The sequence below is a fragment of the Periplaneta americana genome, chromosome 17 (assembly GCF_040183065.1).
Source record: "Periplaneta americana isolate PAMFEO1 chromosome 17, P.americana_PAMFEO1_priV1, whole genome shotgun sequence".
In the NCBI taxonomy this organism is placed as follows: Eukaryota; Metazoa; Arthropoda; class Insecta; order Blattodea; family Blattidae; genus Periplaneta; species Periplaneta americana.
The window spans coordinates 2,353,256-2,371,848 of NC_091133.1; the positions used below are offsets into that span (position 1 = coordinate 2,353,256).

The 18,593-nt window shown below is 39.4% G+C and overlaps 1 protein-coding gene and 1 non-coding gene across 10 annotated transcripts in view; one reads left to right on the forward strand and one right to left on the reverse strand.

Moving 5' to 3' along the window:
• Window positions 1–998: 998 nt before the first annotated feature.
• The window catches only part of LOC138693135 (zinc finger protein 77-like), a 55,992-nt gene continuing 38,397 nt past the window's right edge, over window positions 999–18,593 (reverse strand). For all 9 annotated transcript variants that reach the window (XM_069816798.1, XM_069816796.1, XM_069816792.1 and 6 more), the window contains 3 exons: window positions 16,911–16,997; window positions 9,104–9,171; window positions 999–5,529 (listed from right to left, as the gene is read on the reverse strand). In XM_069816798.1, the coding sequence (XP_069672899.1) occupies window positions 4,419–5,529; window positions 9,104–9,171; window positions 16,911–16,997 (1,266 nt within the window). In that variant the 3' untranslated portion in view covers window positions 999–4,418. The remainder of the gene's footprint in view (window positions 5,530–9,103; window positions 9,172–16,910; window positions 16,998–18,593) is intronic.
• Window positions 11,982–12,053, forward strand: TRNAN-GUU (transfer RNA asparagine (anticodon GUU)). The gene has a single exon. It is a non-coding gene; the product is annotated as a tRNA-Asn (tRNA).

The window sequence follows — 18,593 nt, forward strand, 5'->3', positions numbered from 1 at the left end:
GATGTGTAAAAAGCATAGATTTCAGCGGTAAAAACAGTGGTATATTGGCTCAGTCTGTATTTAAATATCTCTTGATTTGAAACGAAGGAACAATCTACACAATAATTTATCCAGGATCCATCAGTAAAAACTAATGAATAATTTGGATATCGTGATAAGAGTTCACTATAACGAAGTCTATAAACAAAAGCTGGTGTAAAATTGTTAAAACATCGAATCAGACTTACATCAAACTTGGGACGTTGCATAATCCATAACTTGGCGGAACCCACCTCGACCGGTGAAACATGGATATTACGACGAAATGAAGAGAAACGAATAGAAACATTTGAAATGTGGATATGGAAAAGAATGGAGTGTGTGAAGTAGACAGACAGAATAAGAAATGAAGCTTTGTTGGAAAGAGTGGATGAAGAAAGAATGATGCTGAAACTGACCAGAAAGAGAAAAAGGAATTGGTTGGGTCACTGGCTGAGAAGAGACTCCCTACTAAAGGCTGCACTGAAAGGAATGGTGAACGGGCAGTTCAGGACAGAAGAAGATATCAGATGATAGACAACAATGAGATATGGATCATATGCGAAGACTAAGAGGAAGGCAGAAAATAGGAAAGATTGCAGAATGCTAATGAATGAATGTATGTATGTAAATATGTATGTTTTTATGTATATGTTCAAACAAAAATGTTAATTTGTCGAGCAAAACTTCATTCACTGAACAATAATGACACAGTTTGTTGCTGCTCCACAATACTGTTCTAGCAGCACTGTCCTTCTTGCGCTCCCGCAGTCTCTTATTATAGTGTATTCTCCATTCTGGTCTTACTTAAGGCATGGCTTCTCAAGTTTGCATTCTTTCAGATCTCTCACATGCTCTTGTATATTATTGACGTACCAATAGAATCATATTTATATGGCTATATCTGTTTTTGTATATTTTATTATACCAGAGATATCAGGTTACTTCTTTAATTTATTGTACATACCTATCGGATACATTTTACTTAACAATTACCGTAACACTGCAATTCAACAACTTCCGACAGTATTCATTCGACTTTCCAACATGTAGCAACAGTAGTAGTAGTCTGTTATTCATTGCAATGTTTGGACATGGAATATAAGTACAATAACAATATTACCAGCATACAATAATATACTAATTGCCAAATCGTAATTACAAACAAAATGGAAAAGGCACAAATTAATAGCAAATTCCAAACCGAGTAAAATTAACAGAAGTTCAGTTGAATGCTAAAATAGCAAATCACAGGATAAGTAAAGTTTACGACAACGGTATGGTACAAATACATTTTTAAAGTACCTAAATAGCAAATCGCAGGCTAACTGATATTAACAATAATAGAAACGAAATTGTAAAACGTATGGAAATGATACTTAAATCCTGATTTACTTCAAGTCTTCATATATGTTTGTGCGAGATCGTGCGTATTTGCTTGATTTCCGCAAAGAACCAATATGCGGTAAGTGTGAAATACCACATTCAGTATTCCCAACGTAACACACATAACAATTTCCCTCTTCTTACAGCTTAAGCGCGACATTCATTTTACTGCTTTAGGCTTTTAGCATATTATTTGTAGAGACGTTTAACATAGTAATAATTATAAATTGGAAACTTACCACTGCAAATTCACCTAAATTGCAATGGTAATTATTGTTTTTAAATATTTGCAAAAATTAAGTAAAGTCTACTACTCCACGAAACTTATTGCATTCCTGATACAAGTAACATTAAGGAAGCCGTGAAAAAATCAACAAGATTCCAGATGCCGATGCTATTACTGCAGTATGTTATATAAATAATACTGTTAAAATATTAAAATGAAAAATAAATCATTACATAACCTTACCGTTTAAGTTCGCATTTATAGACTGGGGGAAAAAAAGACAGACGTATATCACGTCCTGCTGGAGTATAGTAAACACAAAAAACATTTTATAGCAACAATGTTGAAGAAAGATATTTTGGTTTTCCGAAGTTGCCGTCATTAAACAGAAACCAACATGGAGATTTCATTGCAACTAATTAGAAATTACTCTTTCAGGTATGTAATAAACGATCTTCGCACAAAATAATGTACGATACATGAGCTGTATGTTTGCTTTCATGTTCTCGGAAATTAAAAAAGCTCAACTACGTTTCGCTTTTTCAATCTTTTCCTCGACCATGAAAACGTCAACATACCGCTCTTGTAACGTATATTACTATTACATACCAGTAACAAAGTAGGTGGCCAGCAAAACCCGGCATGTACCTACTGCTAACAAAGCAGCAGCCATTGTTGTTGCTACGTACATTCTTACCGAGTATAAGACACACCATAATGATGATGTCGCTGTTGGCAGTATTTCTCACTGAATAGAACTTTCCTCATACCTGTATTGTTTGTGAGTTTCTATGTGATAGTAAAATTCAAAGCAGGAATATATTGATTTCACTTCCACGTTAATAATTTTGTCACTCGTGTCACTTGCAGATGTCTTTCAGGTGACCAAAAGTTGTTCATTGAAACAAAATCTTTCTCCTGTGGCAGAAGTGCGCAGAAAACACATGGCAAATCCTGCTAACTAAAAAGTGATTGTGAAGGACACGTAAGTATTATGCAATATTTTTCAAACTTTTACCATGAATTACCTCGAACACTGCATTTAATTCCCCTTTTTTTGTTTTGTTCTGTGAACATTTTACTTACCATTGATCTATCATGATATATTTCAGCAGTTACATTTAGACTTGCATGGTAAATGCGATCTGAAAAAAAGACTTTGCGTATTTCACTGTGTCCAGGAAATTTAAATTACCAGCATTTTGGAAGTACAGACAGGTCAAATAGAACAAATAAGTATGACTGGATGGGTTCATACTCTGTCGATCTCATTAAGGCTAGCTATCTCAGGCGACTGAGCTATTTGTGGTCCTTCAGTATTGCTTACACTGCTGAGTTCAAATGAATGCAGCGCATACCATACACACGTCGTAGCATCGTAGTTGTGGCCAGTTTTTGGGACCTGTGTCTACTCAAGACCGTCATGAATTTCAGAGGGTTATGAAAGGTAAAGAAATTCGGTTTGAAACACTGCGGACCACACGCATTAATTGGATGGCTGTTCACACGTCTTCTGTGTGTTACAGCATTTGCTACTTTAACTACAGAGACATCATTTTATTTTTACTTCAATTTTTATTGTACCTGAATTTTTGAATGTACTTCACTCCCACCCCATCTACTAATAAAGTTCAACCGTCCTGCACTCAGATCCAAGACAATCATAGTAGCCTTACGGTCGTAGTAAACACTACGTTCCAAAAATATGTTCGCGTTTTCCAGTGACGAAAGAGCTTTCAATATTGAATCATTTTAGCACAGATACTGTCGTCCATTTGCCTACGTCGTGTCCCGGTTTCCCCCACCTTTTATTCGCCAGCTAATGGCTGGGCTGTCGTCTTAGCTCTTTTGTGAGAACATTAATTTCTGTTAGGAATTGGACGTCTATGTGATATTATACAACTGTTTAAAATAACTTAAATAAAAGGGCCTCGTTAAGTAATTAACTGTCACGTGATTTCCTCCCTTTCTACAACCCTACGACATAACCACTTGGACGGACAGTAGGTAGTATGTCTGAGTAATTTTATCTTTTCGGATCGGGCAGAAGTGAAGATTAAATTTACAGTACGTAAGGTACTCTTTTATAGAATAGGTACAGAATTATTTCAACATGAGTTACTAGTTACAAGGACGAAACTGGTAATTGGGATTAGATACAATAGTATATAGTGCGATAATATGCACATTAGAACTGAAGCCTGTTTCGAAATGAACGGCCACCATTTTCAAAAATGTGTTTAAATATCCATATAATGATTATTTTTCATATTAATTTCATTCTCTATATTGTACGCTAATGTGCTGTAGACAGTATAATATACACTGCATAATGAATACGTCCACATGGACAGCTCAGTTCGTGAGTAAAACACTTATTGTTAATACTATATTGTATTTTGATTAAACAAAAACCTAATGAAAATGATCAAACTCCAAATCGCGATACTTCCTAGTTTACGTAAATGGAGAACTACTTTTCTTCCCTCCTATACCTAGCAAAGTGATTTGTTTGTATATTACGCCAGTATCATCGAACTCCGGTCATGGAAGGGAATAGCAAACGGTGTTGATCCAAAGGTATAGCCAGGTTAATATTAAAAATGTTGGTAAAAATAAAATGATGTCCCTGTACATCAAGCACAAGTCACATCATAATGTAGCCCAAAACATCTGGATATGGAGAAATGCGTGCGACAATATAATGTCGTATTTAAACGATTGCTATTTAATCATCTGCGTACCCAGTTGGACTCTGGAAGATGTAGACCTGCCGGCAGAAATAGCATTACCGCGGTTTTTCGCCAGTGTGCGTGCGTAGTAAATGCGCTTTAAGACCACTCGAAGCGGTGAAACACTTGTCACAGATATCGCATTTGTAAGGCTTCTCCCCGGTGTGCGTACGTATATGGTCATTCAGAGTTCTCGAATATGAGAAATACTTCCCACACAAGTCACATCTGAACGGTTTGTCGCCGCTGTGCCGACGTTCGTGGTCTCTGAGATAACTGGAAAGGGTGAAACGCTTCTCACACAACTTGCATTTGAACGGCTTCTCGCTTGTGTGCGTACGCAGATGGACTCGAAGACTGCTGGATACGGTGAAACTCTTCTCACAGACTTCACATTTGAACGGCTTTTCGTCCATGTGCGTGCGTAGATGTTCTTTAAGACGCCTCGATACGGCGAAACACTTTTCACACACGTGACACTTGAACGCCTTCTCTTCGGTGTGCGCGCGTTGTAAATGGACTCTCAGAGCGCTTGAAACGGAGAACTGCTTTTCGCACAAATCACATTTGAACGGCTTCTCGCCGGTGTGCGTGCGGAGATGCTCCTTCAGGCGACTAGACATCGAGAAAAGCTTGTCACACATATAGCACTTGAACGGCTTCTTGCCCGAGTGCGAGAGCAGATGATCTCTGAGCTGACTAGAGAAAGTAAAACGCTTCTCACATATTTTGCACTTAAACGGCTTCTCGCCTGTATGCGTACGCACGTGTTCATTGAGATGATCCGAACGTGAAAAACATTTGCAGCAAACATCGCATTTGAATGGTTTCTCGCCTGTGTGCGTACGCAGATGTGCATTGAGATATCCCGATCGCGAAAAACGTTTCCCACAGATCTCACAATTGTACTTCCTACACCCAGAATGTTTTCGGGTATGCATTCCAGAACTGTAAGCAACTGGTAAAGGGTTTCCACAAACAAACGTCTGTGAACTATTTTCTGTGTCCTTGTGGGTGTCGAAGTGTAAATTTCCCTTTCTTTGAAGGACCCGACTGTAAATCCGGAGCCCAAATGCACTAGTATTAGCAGGATCCTCTGAAGGGAGGCAGCTTTCATTACTTGAGCAATTTACGTCTAGCGTACCATTCTCGTCCATATGCCAACAACTGCAATCAAAGATCCAGTTAGTGAAAGCTGCTTTGAAGCTGAAATAATAATCAACTTCATGAATAAAGCAATGCTAATGATGCACTTTACAGGCAGTCGCAACACAGATAGGGTACAATGTTACGGAATGTGTACAGGTCACGATACTTTGCACAAAAGTACAAGAAAACAAGACAAATGAATACTTAGGGCATCAGAGATTCATTTTCATGAAATAGGTGTAGTCTAATAAATTAATAGCATTACTGATTTACTTAATTCAAAACATATTTTTTAATTGTACATATCTTACTTCACGATTATCAGTCAGGGTTTCGAACTGGCAAGCACTGTAAAGGTCACTGCCAAGCCTCCGATGAACGGAAGAGCCATGGCGTAGCTCAGATGGCTAAGGCGCTTGCCTGCTCGGGCGTGGATTCAATCCCCGCTTGGGCCGATTACCTGGTTGAGGTTTTCCACAACGACGTTGTATCAAGTACGGTGTTATTTAGCATCGATGGGAGACAGCAAGATGGCATATGACGAGATGGGGCGAGGATTCCCCATAGATTACCTGGTTTGCCTTACAGGTGGGAAAAACCTCGGAGAAATCCAACCCCAAGCGGAAATGGAACCCGCACCCGAGTGCAACTCCACATCGGCAGGCAAGTCGACTGAGCTACGTCGGTGGCTGATAAGATCTTAACTGGAACACTGAAGTTGCCCATATATGCAAGAAAATATTGTCACTGCTCCATCCTTTGAAGCACGCAAACCACTTTCTACTACGCAGACTCGTGATGCCCCATCTCGATTACTGCGATTCCTCGTTAACAAACTTAAGTTCTAACCTAACTGAGGGATTGCAATGTGTTCATAATGTATGTATAAGATTCCTCTGTAACATTCGGAAATTTGACCATGTAACACCGTCTCTTGAGCTGCTCTATTGGGCTCGTCCAAAGGAAAGAAGAATCATACATGCTCTTTCACTTCTATACAAAATTTTACAAAACTCTTCTCCTGATTACTTGTCTTCATGCTTTCATTTGCTCACTACTTCAAGAAATCGACATCACTCTCTTCTTTCTACTCTTCGTCACAGAGTTTGCCTATTTCAGTAGTAATAGGATTTAAAACGGGCGGGTCAGCTACTATGGCTATTTGCGCCCTTATCTAAAATTCTTAATAAAATTAAGACATAAATAATATATTAACCAGAGTGCTAAAAGAACTCAAAAGCGTTGTCACTGTAAAACCAGGTACACAAATGCAGTATACACCAGGTGATTTCTAAAAAATCATAAAAGTGAGCAATTCTACGACCCTAGGTAGTATTAAAAACAAAAAATAAAACAATGAAACTAAGGCCACCAGAGACAAATTGTGTATCATATTTTAAAAACAATCAAATTTTATAAAATATTCGGATGTATAAAGTCCGAAATGTCAACAATGCAAAATCATATATAAAACAAATGTAACCTCTGGATGTAAAGGGTCTGGAGGATAAGTAAAACGGGTCAATAAAAAACTAAATCACCTTATCCAGTCCTGTATTCCGTAAAAATCTCAGAACTGCATTTCTACAATTAAAATCATTTCCAAGAGCGTCAGGTAATGTCGGCCGAATTCCATATTGCTGGCGGACACGGTCCAATTTTCTGCAATGCTATAAAAAATGCTCCACCGTAAGTGGAACACGGCACATATCACACTCCGGCTGAGGTTCGCCACGTAAGAGATGGCCATGTGTCAGATGACAGTGGCCAATCCTCAACCCGGTGAGTAAAACTTCTTTGTGTCGTGACGCTCTTGTGGACGAATCCCAAACTCGAACAGTATCCTTCATATTTCGTAAATTGTTTCCCTCTTGTGCAGACCATTCTCCTTCCCATTGCCACCATATTTTATATTTCAAGTAGTTTCGAATGTCCTGCCACCTCTCGCGCCAATATACCAGAGAGCCATTCAGTGCACCAGCCCTGGCTGCAGCATCCGCGGCCTCATTTCCTAGAATCCCTACATGACCAGGAATCCACACTACTCCAATCTCATAATCAGAGCTAAGGAGAGTATGGAACAGCTCGTGAGTTCATAACACAAGCGGATCATCACAATTAAAAGACTGGAAGGATTGGATGGCACTTAAAGAGTCGGAACAGATAAGGAATCGGCCCCGAGGTTGCCTAATTAAAAACAATAAAGCTCTGTAAAAAGCATAGAGTTCAGCAGTAGAAACACTAGTATATTGGCTTAGTCTGTATTTAAATATCTCTTGATTTGTAACGAAGGAACAACCAACACAATCATTTATCTGGGATCCATCAGTAAAAACTAATGAATTGTTTGGATATGGTGCTAAAAGTTCACTAAAATGAAGTCAGCATCAGCCTGCCACCGGAGGAGGGGGCGAAAGAAAAAGACACCTAAAAAATTGTTCGCGGTCTGTGCCGTCTATGAGCCCCCCCCCCCACATCCCGATCCCAAGCAACCCACCGCACACAAGTTACTCTTCAAACTGGGCATTAAACACCTAACGGTTAGTCATACACCAGAGGTGGTACGCAATTTTATGCCCCTACCACGGGAATAACCGCCCGTGGCTCCCCACTCTACACTGAACAACCCCAGGACTATCCAGTTTCCACAACCCGACTCGTAAAATGCACGCCCAACCATCTTAAAGCCGAATAATCCGAGATCGCAAAGCTACAGGGTACTTGTGGTTGATTACATCGCGTATCCCTTTCGTCAGCGGTAACACTTCAGAGCGATATCCTCCCCGGCGAGCAGAGTCGGTCACCTGGGCGTCTAAATCGCCCCAGGTCCCCATTGTGGCTCTACGTGAGTGTACATGACTACTGGTCCGGGCTCCGCACCTAAACTTGCATATAGGGGCAGAGTGAAGGGTCCACTATGGCTTCGTTGCTGGGCGTCCTGTCAGGCCACACAATTCGGAAGTCGCGCTCGAAAGCGTGGGACAGGACCACGGAGATACGAAAGATCCCTGCTGGTGAGACGGGAGTTATAAGCCTAAGAACCTTAACCTAAGAATGGATATAATATCTAGAAGGGGAAGAAGAATGAAGCCTCATCAGGCATTCTAACTAATCCCGTCATGGTGGCGGACGTGACAAAAACTAACAATGGGAATGGAGAGGTGAAAATGGCTGTGATGATGTGGTGGGCGTTCCGCATGCAATGGTGGCCGGCGAGGAGAAATACAGCGATGAAAAAGATGAGAGAACGAAATGGTGTGGTTGGTGATAAGACGAAAAATGTCCGAAAAAGCAGGCCCCGGTCACCAACTTGGAGGAACCCACTTCGACCGGCGTAGCTGGATGGTGGCTGACTGGGTGGGTAGGTGGTGGGTGGGTGGGTGAATGAAAATATTACAGAAATTGGATTCTGGGAAAAGGAAGTATCCAAGTGTACATTTTCCAGAAACATCACAATTCCACTAGTTCAAAGGCATTTCTCCAGCATGCAGGGAAATGCCTGAGGTACCACATTGCTAATTACTGTGATATACTCATAGAGATCATTATAAAGAATAACTAAAAGTATCAAAAACTCGCACACTATGCTCACCTTTCAGTAAATATTTTACCCTCCTGCTTCAGCTCAGCTTCCATTCCACCCAAATCAGACGAATCTCCCTGAAAAAGTAAACAAGAAGGAGCAGCATCAGCTCAGTCAGCTACTCCAGCTATTTGCGCCCTCATCCAAAATTATTTAAAAAAGCATAAACAATACAATAAACTAAAAGCTAAGAGGAACTTAAACAACGTTGTCACAGTAAAAACGAGTACACGATGCACTATCTACAAGGTCACTCATAACAGTGAGCAGTTCTCAGACCCTCGGCAGTATTCAAAAGGAACCAATAAAATAATAAAACAAAGGGCACCAGAGACAAATAATATGGCACATTTAAAAAACAATAAAATTGTATAAAATATTCGGATGTAAGAGTTCCAAAATGTGAAATATGTTGTTTTCTAATGCCAGGCGTTTGACAGTAAAGTCATTTGACCTCCTGCACTCCAATATTTTTCAAAGATATTGTTATGATCAGCCACTGAAGCACAGATTTTGAGGTGTTCCGAATACTTACTTACTTACAAATGGCTTTTAAGTAACCCGAAGGTTCATTGCCGCCCCCACATAAGCCCACCAGCGGTCCCTATCCTGTGCAGATTAATCCAGTCTCTATCATCATACCCCACCTCCCTCAAATCCATTTTAATATTATCCTCCCATCTACGTCTCGGCCTCCCTAAAGGTCTTTTTCCCTCCGGTCTCCCAACTAACACTCTATATGCATTTCCGGATTCGCCCATACGTGCTACATGCCCTGCCCATCTCAAACGTCTGGATTTAATGTTCCTAATTATGTCAGGTGAAGAATACAATGCGTGCAGTTCTGTGTTGTGTAACTTTCTCCATTCTCCTGTAACTTCATCCCGCTTAACCCCAAATATTTTCCTAAGCACCTTATTCTCAAACACCCTTAACCTATGTTCCTCTCTCAAAGTGAGAGTCCAAGTTTCACAACCATACAGAACAACCGGTAATATAACTGTTTTATAAATTCTAACTTTCAGATTTTTTGACAGCAGACTGGATGATAAGAGCTTCTCAACCGAATAATAACACGCATTTCCCATATTTATTCTGCGTTTAATTTCCTCCCGAGTGTCATTTATATTTGTTACTGTTGCTCCAAGATATTTGAATGTTTCCACCTCTTCGAAGGATAAATCTCCAAATTTTATATTTCTATTTCGTACAATATTCTGGTTCCGAATCCATTTCTTTATTTGAGTTGCACAATGGGCAGTTAGGGGACTGATATATTTCAAATGTGTAAAAAAAGAAATAAATAAAAAACAAGAAATGTAACCTCTGAAACCATTAGCTATGGAGGCCTGACTTTAAACACTGTTTAGCTCAAGTGGAATGCCCTGTAAATGTCGGAAGAGATGCAGATTTCTACTGCCTTATCCCATCTCCCATACTTAAGAAAAGAGCTAACTGAAGAAATCACTAAAAACAAACATTATACGCTGTGGTCACCATGTGAACGTACCCACTCGATCATTCAATGCATGCGTAATGGTATTTTTATGCAAACATATTCTTCTCCTTTCCTGACTTTCCTGGTTGTCTGATTACTAAATATTCTCCTTTCCAATCCACACCATTCTCCCTGAGGATCCCCAAAAGTTCATTCCTATCCATTCTGTCAAAAGCCTTTTCAAGTCCACAAACATAACATACTGTATATTGGCACTTCCTTATTTTTCTCTAGCTATGTTTCACTCACTGTTTGCAGCAGTCCAATTGCATCTCTCGTACTTTTCCTTTCCTGAAGCCAAATTACTCTTCTTGCATCGTACAATAAAAACGTCGATTCAGTATTCGCAGGAAAATCTTCGCCAAGAGTGATATCAGGCTAACAGTCCTGAGCTCGTTACATTTCCTGGCATTATTTTCTTTGGTATTGGCAGCAACACTCTCTGTGAATCTTCACACCAGTCGACTTTCTCACATATTTCGTTGCATAATGATAGAATTTGCTTCTTGTCTTCACTCAAGCATTTCATTAAATTCAGTGGGGATTCCATCAACTCCTGTTGCTTTTCCTTAGATTAGAAAATCTATTTTCAGTTTCTGATACGACTGCTTCATTCTCCACAGCTAAGTCATCTGCACGATCCCCTTGTGTGTTTGTTATTTCGTCCTTATCAATCACATGTCCTTATTTGTATTTGTTATTTCGTCCTTATCAATCACGTCCTTATTTGTATTTGTTATTTCGTCCTTATCAATCACATGTCCTTATTTGTATTTGTTATTTCGTCCTTATCAATCACATATCCTTATTTGTATTTGTTATTTCGTCCTTATCAATCACATGTCCTTATTTGTATTTGTTATTTCGTCCTTATCAATCACATGTCCTTATTTGTATTTGTTATTTCGTCCTTATCAATCACATGTCCTTATTTGTATTTGTTATTTCGTCCTTGTCAATCACATGTCCTTATTTATGAAGTCTAAATATTTTACTTCGCAGTACATTAAATCATATCTTCCTTTTCTCTCTAGGTCCTCTACTTCTTTATTGTCCGCGCAACTTATCTAGGCACCTGGGTTCCCTAGTGCTCTCTCGCTGCCCCGTTGCTATCTGCTGGCTACCTGATGTCGCTGCAGCAGTTGTACGTACAGTTACAAAAACATCATTCGGTATTTAATTTCAGTGCATTCTATTGGATATGGTAGGTGAAAGTATATGGTTTCACAAAATAACAAACATAACTAAATTATGCTGTTCGTTAACAGAAAGCCACAATTTAAGTCACACGGAGTTAGTGTGCACTCGAAGTTGGTTGCTTGACGGTTGTCAGCCCACTTTGAGGTCTGTGGATATAGAGGGAAAAATTGGATCGGTGTCGGTTAGAGTTCCCGGGTAGCTCAGTGGTAGAGCGTTGGTATGTTAAACCAAAGGTCCCGGGTTCGATACCCGGCTCCGGAACAATTTTTCCCTCGAAATTATTCATAACTAAATTACATTTTCTTCTTCTGTGTGCTACACAGTATGGTCCACACCTGTGGAGTAACGGTCAGCGCGTCTGACCGCGAAACCAGGTGGCCCGGGTTCGATTCCCGGTCGGGGCAAGTTACCCGGTTGAGGTATTTTCTGGGGTTTTCCCTCAACCCAATATGAGCAAATGCTGGCTAACTTTCGGTGCTGGACCGTGGACTCATTTCACCGGCATTATCACCTTCATCTCATTCAGAGCTATATAACCTAGATGTTGATAAAGCGTCATAAAATAACCCAATAAAATAAAAAAAAAATACACAGTATGATCACAACTCCAATTATTACAATATTCGTATCTGGCCGTGAACTACTGATGGTAAGCGATGAATGAAGTTTTTCAACTAGAAGCACAGGTCTGTAGTTGTTGGGTTTCCAAAAAGTTCACTTTCACATACAGTCATTATCAATATTCTTCTTCTTCTTCCTCCTTCTCTTCCCTTCTTCATTATCATCATCATCATCATCATCATAGTCATCACTGCTAGTGTCGTCTAGACGTATTATAAAATCCATAAATTATTAGGGAAACACTTGAAGCAAGTAAAGACATACATTTCTAAATAAATTCCGAAAAGACAAAGTATATGATTATGTCTCGTGACCAGAACATAGTATAGCAACAGTAACAAATGTAAATGACACTCGGAGGAAATTAAAAGCAGAATAAATAGGGGAAATGCCTGCTAATATTAGGTTGAAAAGCTTTTCTCATCCAGTCAGCTCTCAAAAAAGCTGAAAGTCAGAATTTATAATACAATATCAGTTGTTCTGTACGGTTGTGAAACTGGACTCTCACTTTGAGAGAGAAACAGAGGTTAAGGGTGTTTGAGAATAAGGTGCTTAGGAAAATATTTGGGGCTAACAGGGGTGAAGTTACAGGAGAGTAGAGAAAGTTACACAACGTAGAACTGGAAACGCATTTTATTCTTCACTTGACATAATTAGAAACATTAAATCCAGAAGTTTGAGATGTGCAGTACCTGTAGTACATATGGGCGAATACAGAAATGTATATAGACTGTTAGTTGGGATGCTGGAGGGAAAAGACCTTTGGGGAAGCCGAGACATTGGTGGGAGGGTAATAAGATGGATTTGAAGGTGGTGGGATATGATTACTGTAGAGAATGGATTAATCTTGCTCAGGATAGGGATCGATGGCGGGCTTATGTGAGGGCGGCAATGGACCTCCGGGTTTCTTAAAGTCGTAAGTAAGTAAGACATTTATCTTTTGCCTCTTGATCGCAACAAACAACCACTGACCTTATTATCTCACTCTCCTTACTGTGTACGCTATATTAAAATTAAATTATGGTTTATTTAACGATGCTCGCAACTGCAGAGGTTATATCTGCGTCGCCGGTGTGTCGGAATTTTGTCCCGCAGGAGTTCTTTTACATGCCAGTAAATCTACTGACATGAGCTTGTCGTATTTACACACACTTAAATTCCATCGACCTCGGCCGGGATCGAACCGGCAACCTCGAGCATAGAAAACGCGTATAATCTTGTTGCATCTCGTATTACTACCAGCCACTGCATAAATATGTCTTCACAGAACGCAAAATTGCTTAAGTACAGATCACACTAAGCAAGCAAATGCATCTTGCCCGCCTCGTAGACCATCCTTCCCTCTCCTGCCCCGCTACACCTCATGCCTCGCTCTTTTAGCTGCCCAGATAAGTTGCGCGAACAGTACATTTCTCGTTCATTCATTCTTTTCTCGCCTTTAAGTTCCTTTTCCTACTTCGTTGTTTAGTTTCCTCCATCTTCTGTGTTTCTCCAGTTCTCCTTTCCTCCTTTCCCGCACTTCCCTTTGATCCACCTTTCTTAATACTCATACTTTCTCAGCTGTTATGTATACACTGCTTTTTAAATGAGCCTGGTAGGCAATGTCATTTTCAAAGTGATTTCTAATTCAGTGACCTGCTACTCAAAATTTGCTTCAAATTTTCTTCTCTCCCCTTTGTTCTTCAGTTTTTCCATGTTCAAATTCTTCCTCTTATCTTTATCAGTTGAATATCTACTTCGCCTATCATTAAGAAATGATCTAGAGTTAATATCCGCTCCTGGTAGAGTGTTGCCATTCTCCAAGCAATTTGGAATCCTTCCTGCATCGGTATATACTGGGTGTTCAGTTCAAAGTGTGTCATGGCTCGCTGTATGCCGTCATGTGGCTAGCCGATGAGCCTAGAGAATTCTATCTTCCTACACTTCCGCAGAGGTGTATAACCTATGAGGTAGAGAACTTGCCTAGCAAGTACGGCGTTCATTCTGAAGAGTACGTACCAATACGTACGGTAACGCCGGTAGTGGCAGGAATGTGAACTGTTTGGAAATACGTACTGTCGGGATATGGGGAGAGGGTTAAGACGATTACTTACGTATTTGTTGACATTAACTTCGACGGTCAACATGGACACGGAGCATTTGATTTGTGTTGTGGAATGTTACCGTATGCAACCGATGATAACAAATACCCTGCGTACGACTTGCCGGCGCAAAACACAGTTTGAAAGAGGTTATGGTAGCACACATACCGTACAGACCGCCATCTGTTGCTACGACGTTCAAGTTATACCGTACACGTTCTCAAGTTCAGATTGAAGAACGCCTTAAATAATAGGCAACTTCTCTAACATATAAGCTGAAACTCGCTTCAAATCGGTGACCCAACAACAGTGACGTCATGACACACTTTGAAATGAACACCCAGTAGAGTGATATCTTCTTTCGTCCCTTGAGCATAACCACTTTATCCACTTTTATGTTGTTGGAATAGTGCATTTGCAACAATCATTGTATTCCTTTCATAGAAATTCACCAAAGATTCTCTTCTATCATTTCTTTTTCCCAATCCATATTTTCCAACTGTTCTTCCATCTTGACCTTCCCCCACTACTGCATTCCAGTAGGATTACACATGTTCCCTTCTTCACCTTCTGAACTATCTCTTCTATCTTGTCATAGCTTTCTTCCATTTCCTCGTCTGCTAACCCACTATGCGACATGAAAACCTAACAAAATTGAATGTAAATTAATGAGTTTAAACATGCAACTATTTATCACTTCAGCTAGTTTAATATTCACATTGTAAAGAAGTAGAAAGTTTTCGTTCAAAAACTAAACAGTATGTATAGACATAAATTATGGAGGAGGGGGAACCAACAACGAAGCAGCATGGTCAGCACTCATTACTAGAAGGGTAAGAAGGTGCTACATGAAGCTGTACAATGTAGTCTGTGCTAGAAATAACAAATGGATGTTATCACGACAATTATTTTCTTTTGATTACAGTGAACCATTACAATGTTGAATGGAAGATTTATATAATCATGAATAAACAAACACAGTAATAAATGCTACAGGATCTCTAAGTATTTCTACAGGGTTTCAACTATCTCCTACATATCATTAGGGCACTGAAGTATAAAAAATGGCATCCCTATCGAACTGAACTGGCAGGAAGGTGGTAGAACTGCAATATAGAGGTAAAGAAGTGATCTGTGGTTGTTCATTAATCGCCCATTAGATATATATATATATATATATATATATATATATATATATATAGCAACTACTTAATTTACAAGAGCCAGGATTGATGACAAAGTGCCTTTTCTTTATTAGTGAACACCAGAAATTATTTAAAAGTGCTTATATATTGGAAAAAAAAAATACTGAAAAAAGCTTATTTGAGAATAAACAGTCAAATCTAAGTACATTATTAGAGAGCAGAATTTTAGGCCCTAAAAAGTGGCATTTTAGGCGCCTAAAATAGGCTCTTAAACTCCTTTATTTAGGCTCTAGAAAATAAAAAATAGGTTTTTTGTTTGTTAAAGAATGTCACTAATATAAGATTCAACATTTATTTAATGCAAAATTCTTGGATTAAAAGAAACTTCCACATATTTCACATTTTAAAAGGGTACACATGCATACAAAAATTGAAGACATTCTGTCTTTAAGTTAGTGTTTTTCATTCACAAATCACATTTCCATAGTTTGCTTCGCAGTAGATGATCAGCACCTATTGTGGCTATTGTATCGCTCACTGCTGTACTTACAAATGGTGAGAAAAAAGGAAGGGGTTGTTATCTGTCTTGGAATGTAAGAGAATGCTTATTCGGGTACAACCCAGCGAGTTTGTGTTAAATTGCTGACATACAGAGGAAGATATAATAATAATAATAATAATAATAATAATAATAATAATAATACCGGTAATAATAATTTGTCCTCCAGGAGTTCTTTTACATGCCAGTAAATCTACTGACATGCGTCTGTCGCATTTAAGCATACTTAAATGCCATCGAACCCGCAACTTCGAGCACAGAAGGCTAGTGCTATAGTGACTACACTACCAAGGCCACCTAAAAGTTGGAATTTTGGAATTGAAAGATTGTAAGAATGACAAGGGGTGGCCCGGAGGTACTTCTCTATTGTGTTGTTCACTGCTAGGAAGGAGTTGTTACCCGTCTTGGAATGTAAACAGTACAGGATGTTAAGAAAACTGTAAACAGTTACGGAAAATGGTGCAAAACTAAAAAAAAACCTAAAAATAGGCACTAATGTCGAAATAGGCATTTTTAGGCACTATAAAACCCCTTTATTTATATCTATATTTCCATGAAAAATGTAAATATTAAATCTCAAGCCTGTGTGTATCAAGGAAAAAAAAGGTTTTTGCCTAAATTCTGCTCTCTAGTCATTACAACAGAGAAATAACTCGTAAGTACTACACTGAATTGACAATGGCAAAAAGCACTGAGTGACAAAACAGCTCACCTCAATCTCATACTTCACCAAGGGTGCAGGCGTGACGTCACATTCCGTCTTTATCTGAGTTGAGTACAGATTACACAATTTCACTTCCTAGAGAAAGAAAAACGTCATTGTTATGTATTGCATATATTTGTATGGCTCGGCTGAAGAATTGCTTATGCTTCTGACCTGAATATCTGCCTGATATGTTTCATTTTTGTACAGTTCGACTGATTCAGTTGTCTATGCTTGCAATTGAATTAATCTGCTTACCATAGAGGCCTATTGTATAATTTTGCATAGCTCATCTCATGAATGCTTTCTGTGCATTATATTCAACTACTTGCTATGTACTGTGTAGTTCATTCCACAACTTGTTTATTCATTGCAGCTCAATCGGCAGACACGCTTGCCTGTTGATCCAGAGCTGTCTGTGCCCGGACTGGGGTCACATTCCACTTCGGCTGATTACCTGGTGGGTTTTCCCAACCATAAGGCATATGTCAGGTAATCTATGGCGAATACTCGGGCTCACCTCATCTGGGCAAGAAATTGTATAACTCTTGACTTGTGACATAACTTAAAGCTTCATTGTTAATGTAATATCTATGGAATACAAAAAATGAAATGAAACACGAAAAATAAATAAATAAATACCGGTAAATGAGTACCACATGACAAGCTGCAGGCTGGCTGTACAGGAGGTGCGGCAGTCAGCTAGCAGTTTGGGTGTGTTCGAGGAAAGTACATTCGCGAGATTTAAACTGTAATGTTCGCTTCTACAGAATACAAACAAGTACAGTAGCGTGCAAATTAATCCCAACACGACATATTTTTACATTTTCTGTCATTGTTGGCCTCACAGCTGCTCACACCACTTTAATTGACATCTGTAGTACGTGTAATTCCATTGTTGAAGGTCTGTCGTTATTATTTTTTTTATAATATGTGATATTTTGCCTGTCGTTTTGTACTTATAAGCATTTCAGTTGTGTTGAAGACTTAATACTGCAATCCCGTGTACATTCTGTCGTCTTCACAAATGGATACAACTCCACGAAAACGGTCTAAAATTATAACATTAGCAGAGCATTCTTCCAAGACACACAGGCAAATTGCTGCAGAATGTTACATAGGTTTGGCTACTGTTAATTCGATCATAAAACGATACAGGGAGACTGGATCCATCACACCCCAGAAAAAAGGAAACTGTGGCCGGAAAAGGAAGACTTCACCTGCAGATGATCGTTTAATTGTCAGGAAAAGTAAATTAAATCCTAGACTAACTGCTGTCGACTTAACCCGCGAGTTAATGGCTACCACTGGGGCGAATATTCACGTCACAACAGTGCAACATAGGCTTTTGGAAGCTGGATGAAGGGCTCGTATGCCTATTAAGAAGCAACTACTAACCCATGTTATGTTCAAAAAACGCTTAATGTGGGCAAAATTACATCAACACTGGACAGTGAATGACTGGAAGAATGTACTTTTTCCGACGAGTCTCATTTCGAGGTCCACGGCCACCATGTTTCTTACGTACGGAAAGGATCTGAAAAAGTAACAGCATCTCATCTCCAACAAGCACCCAAATACCCCCCTAAAGTAATGTTTTGGGGTTGTTTTACACATGAAGGGCCTGGAGCATTAATACCTATCAAGGGAATGATGAATTCTGACATATATATTCACTTATTGGAAACCAGA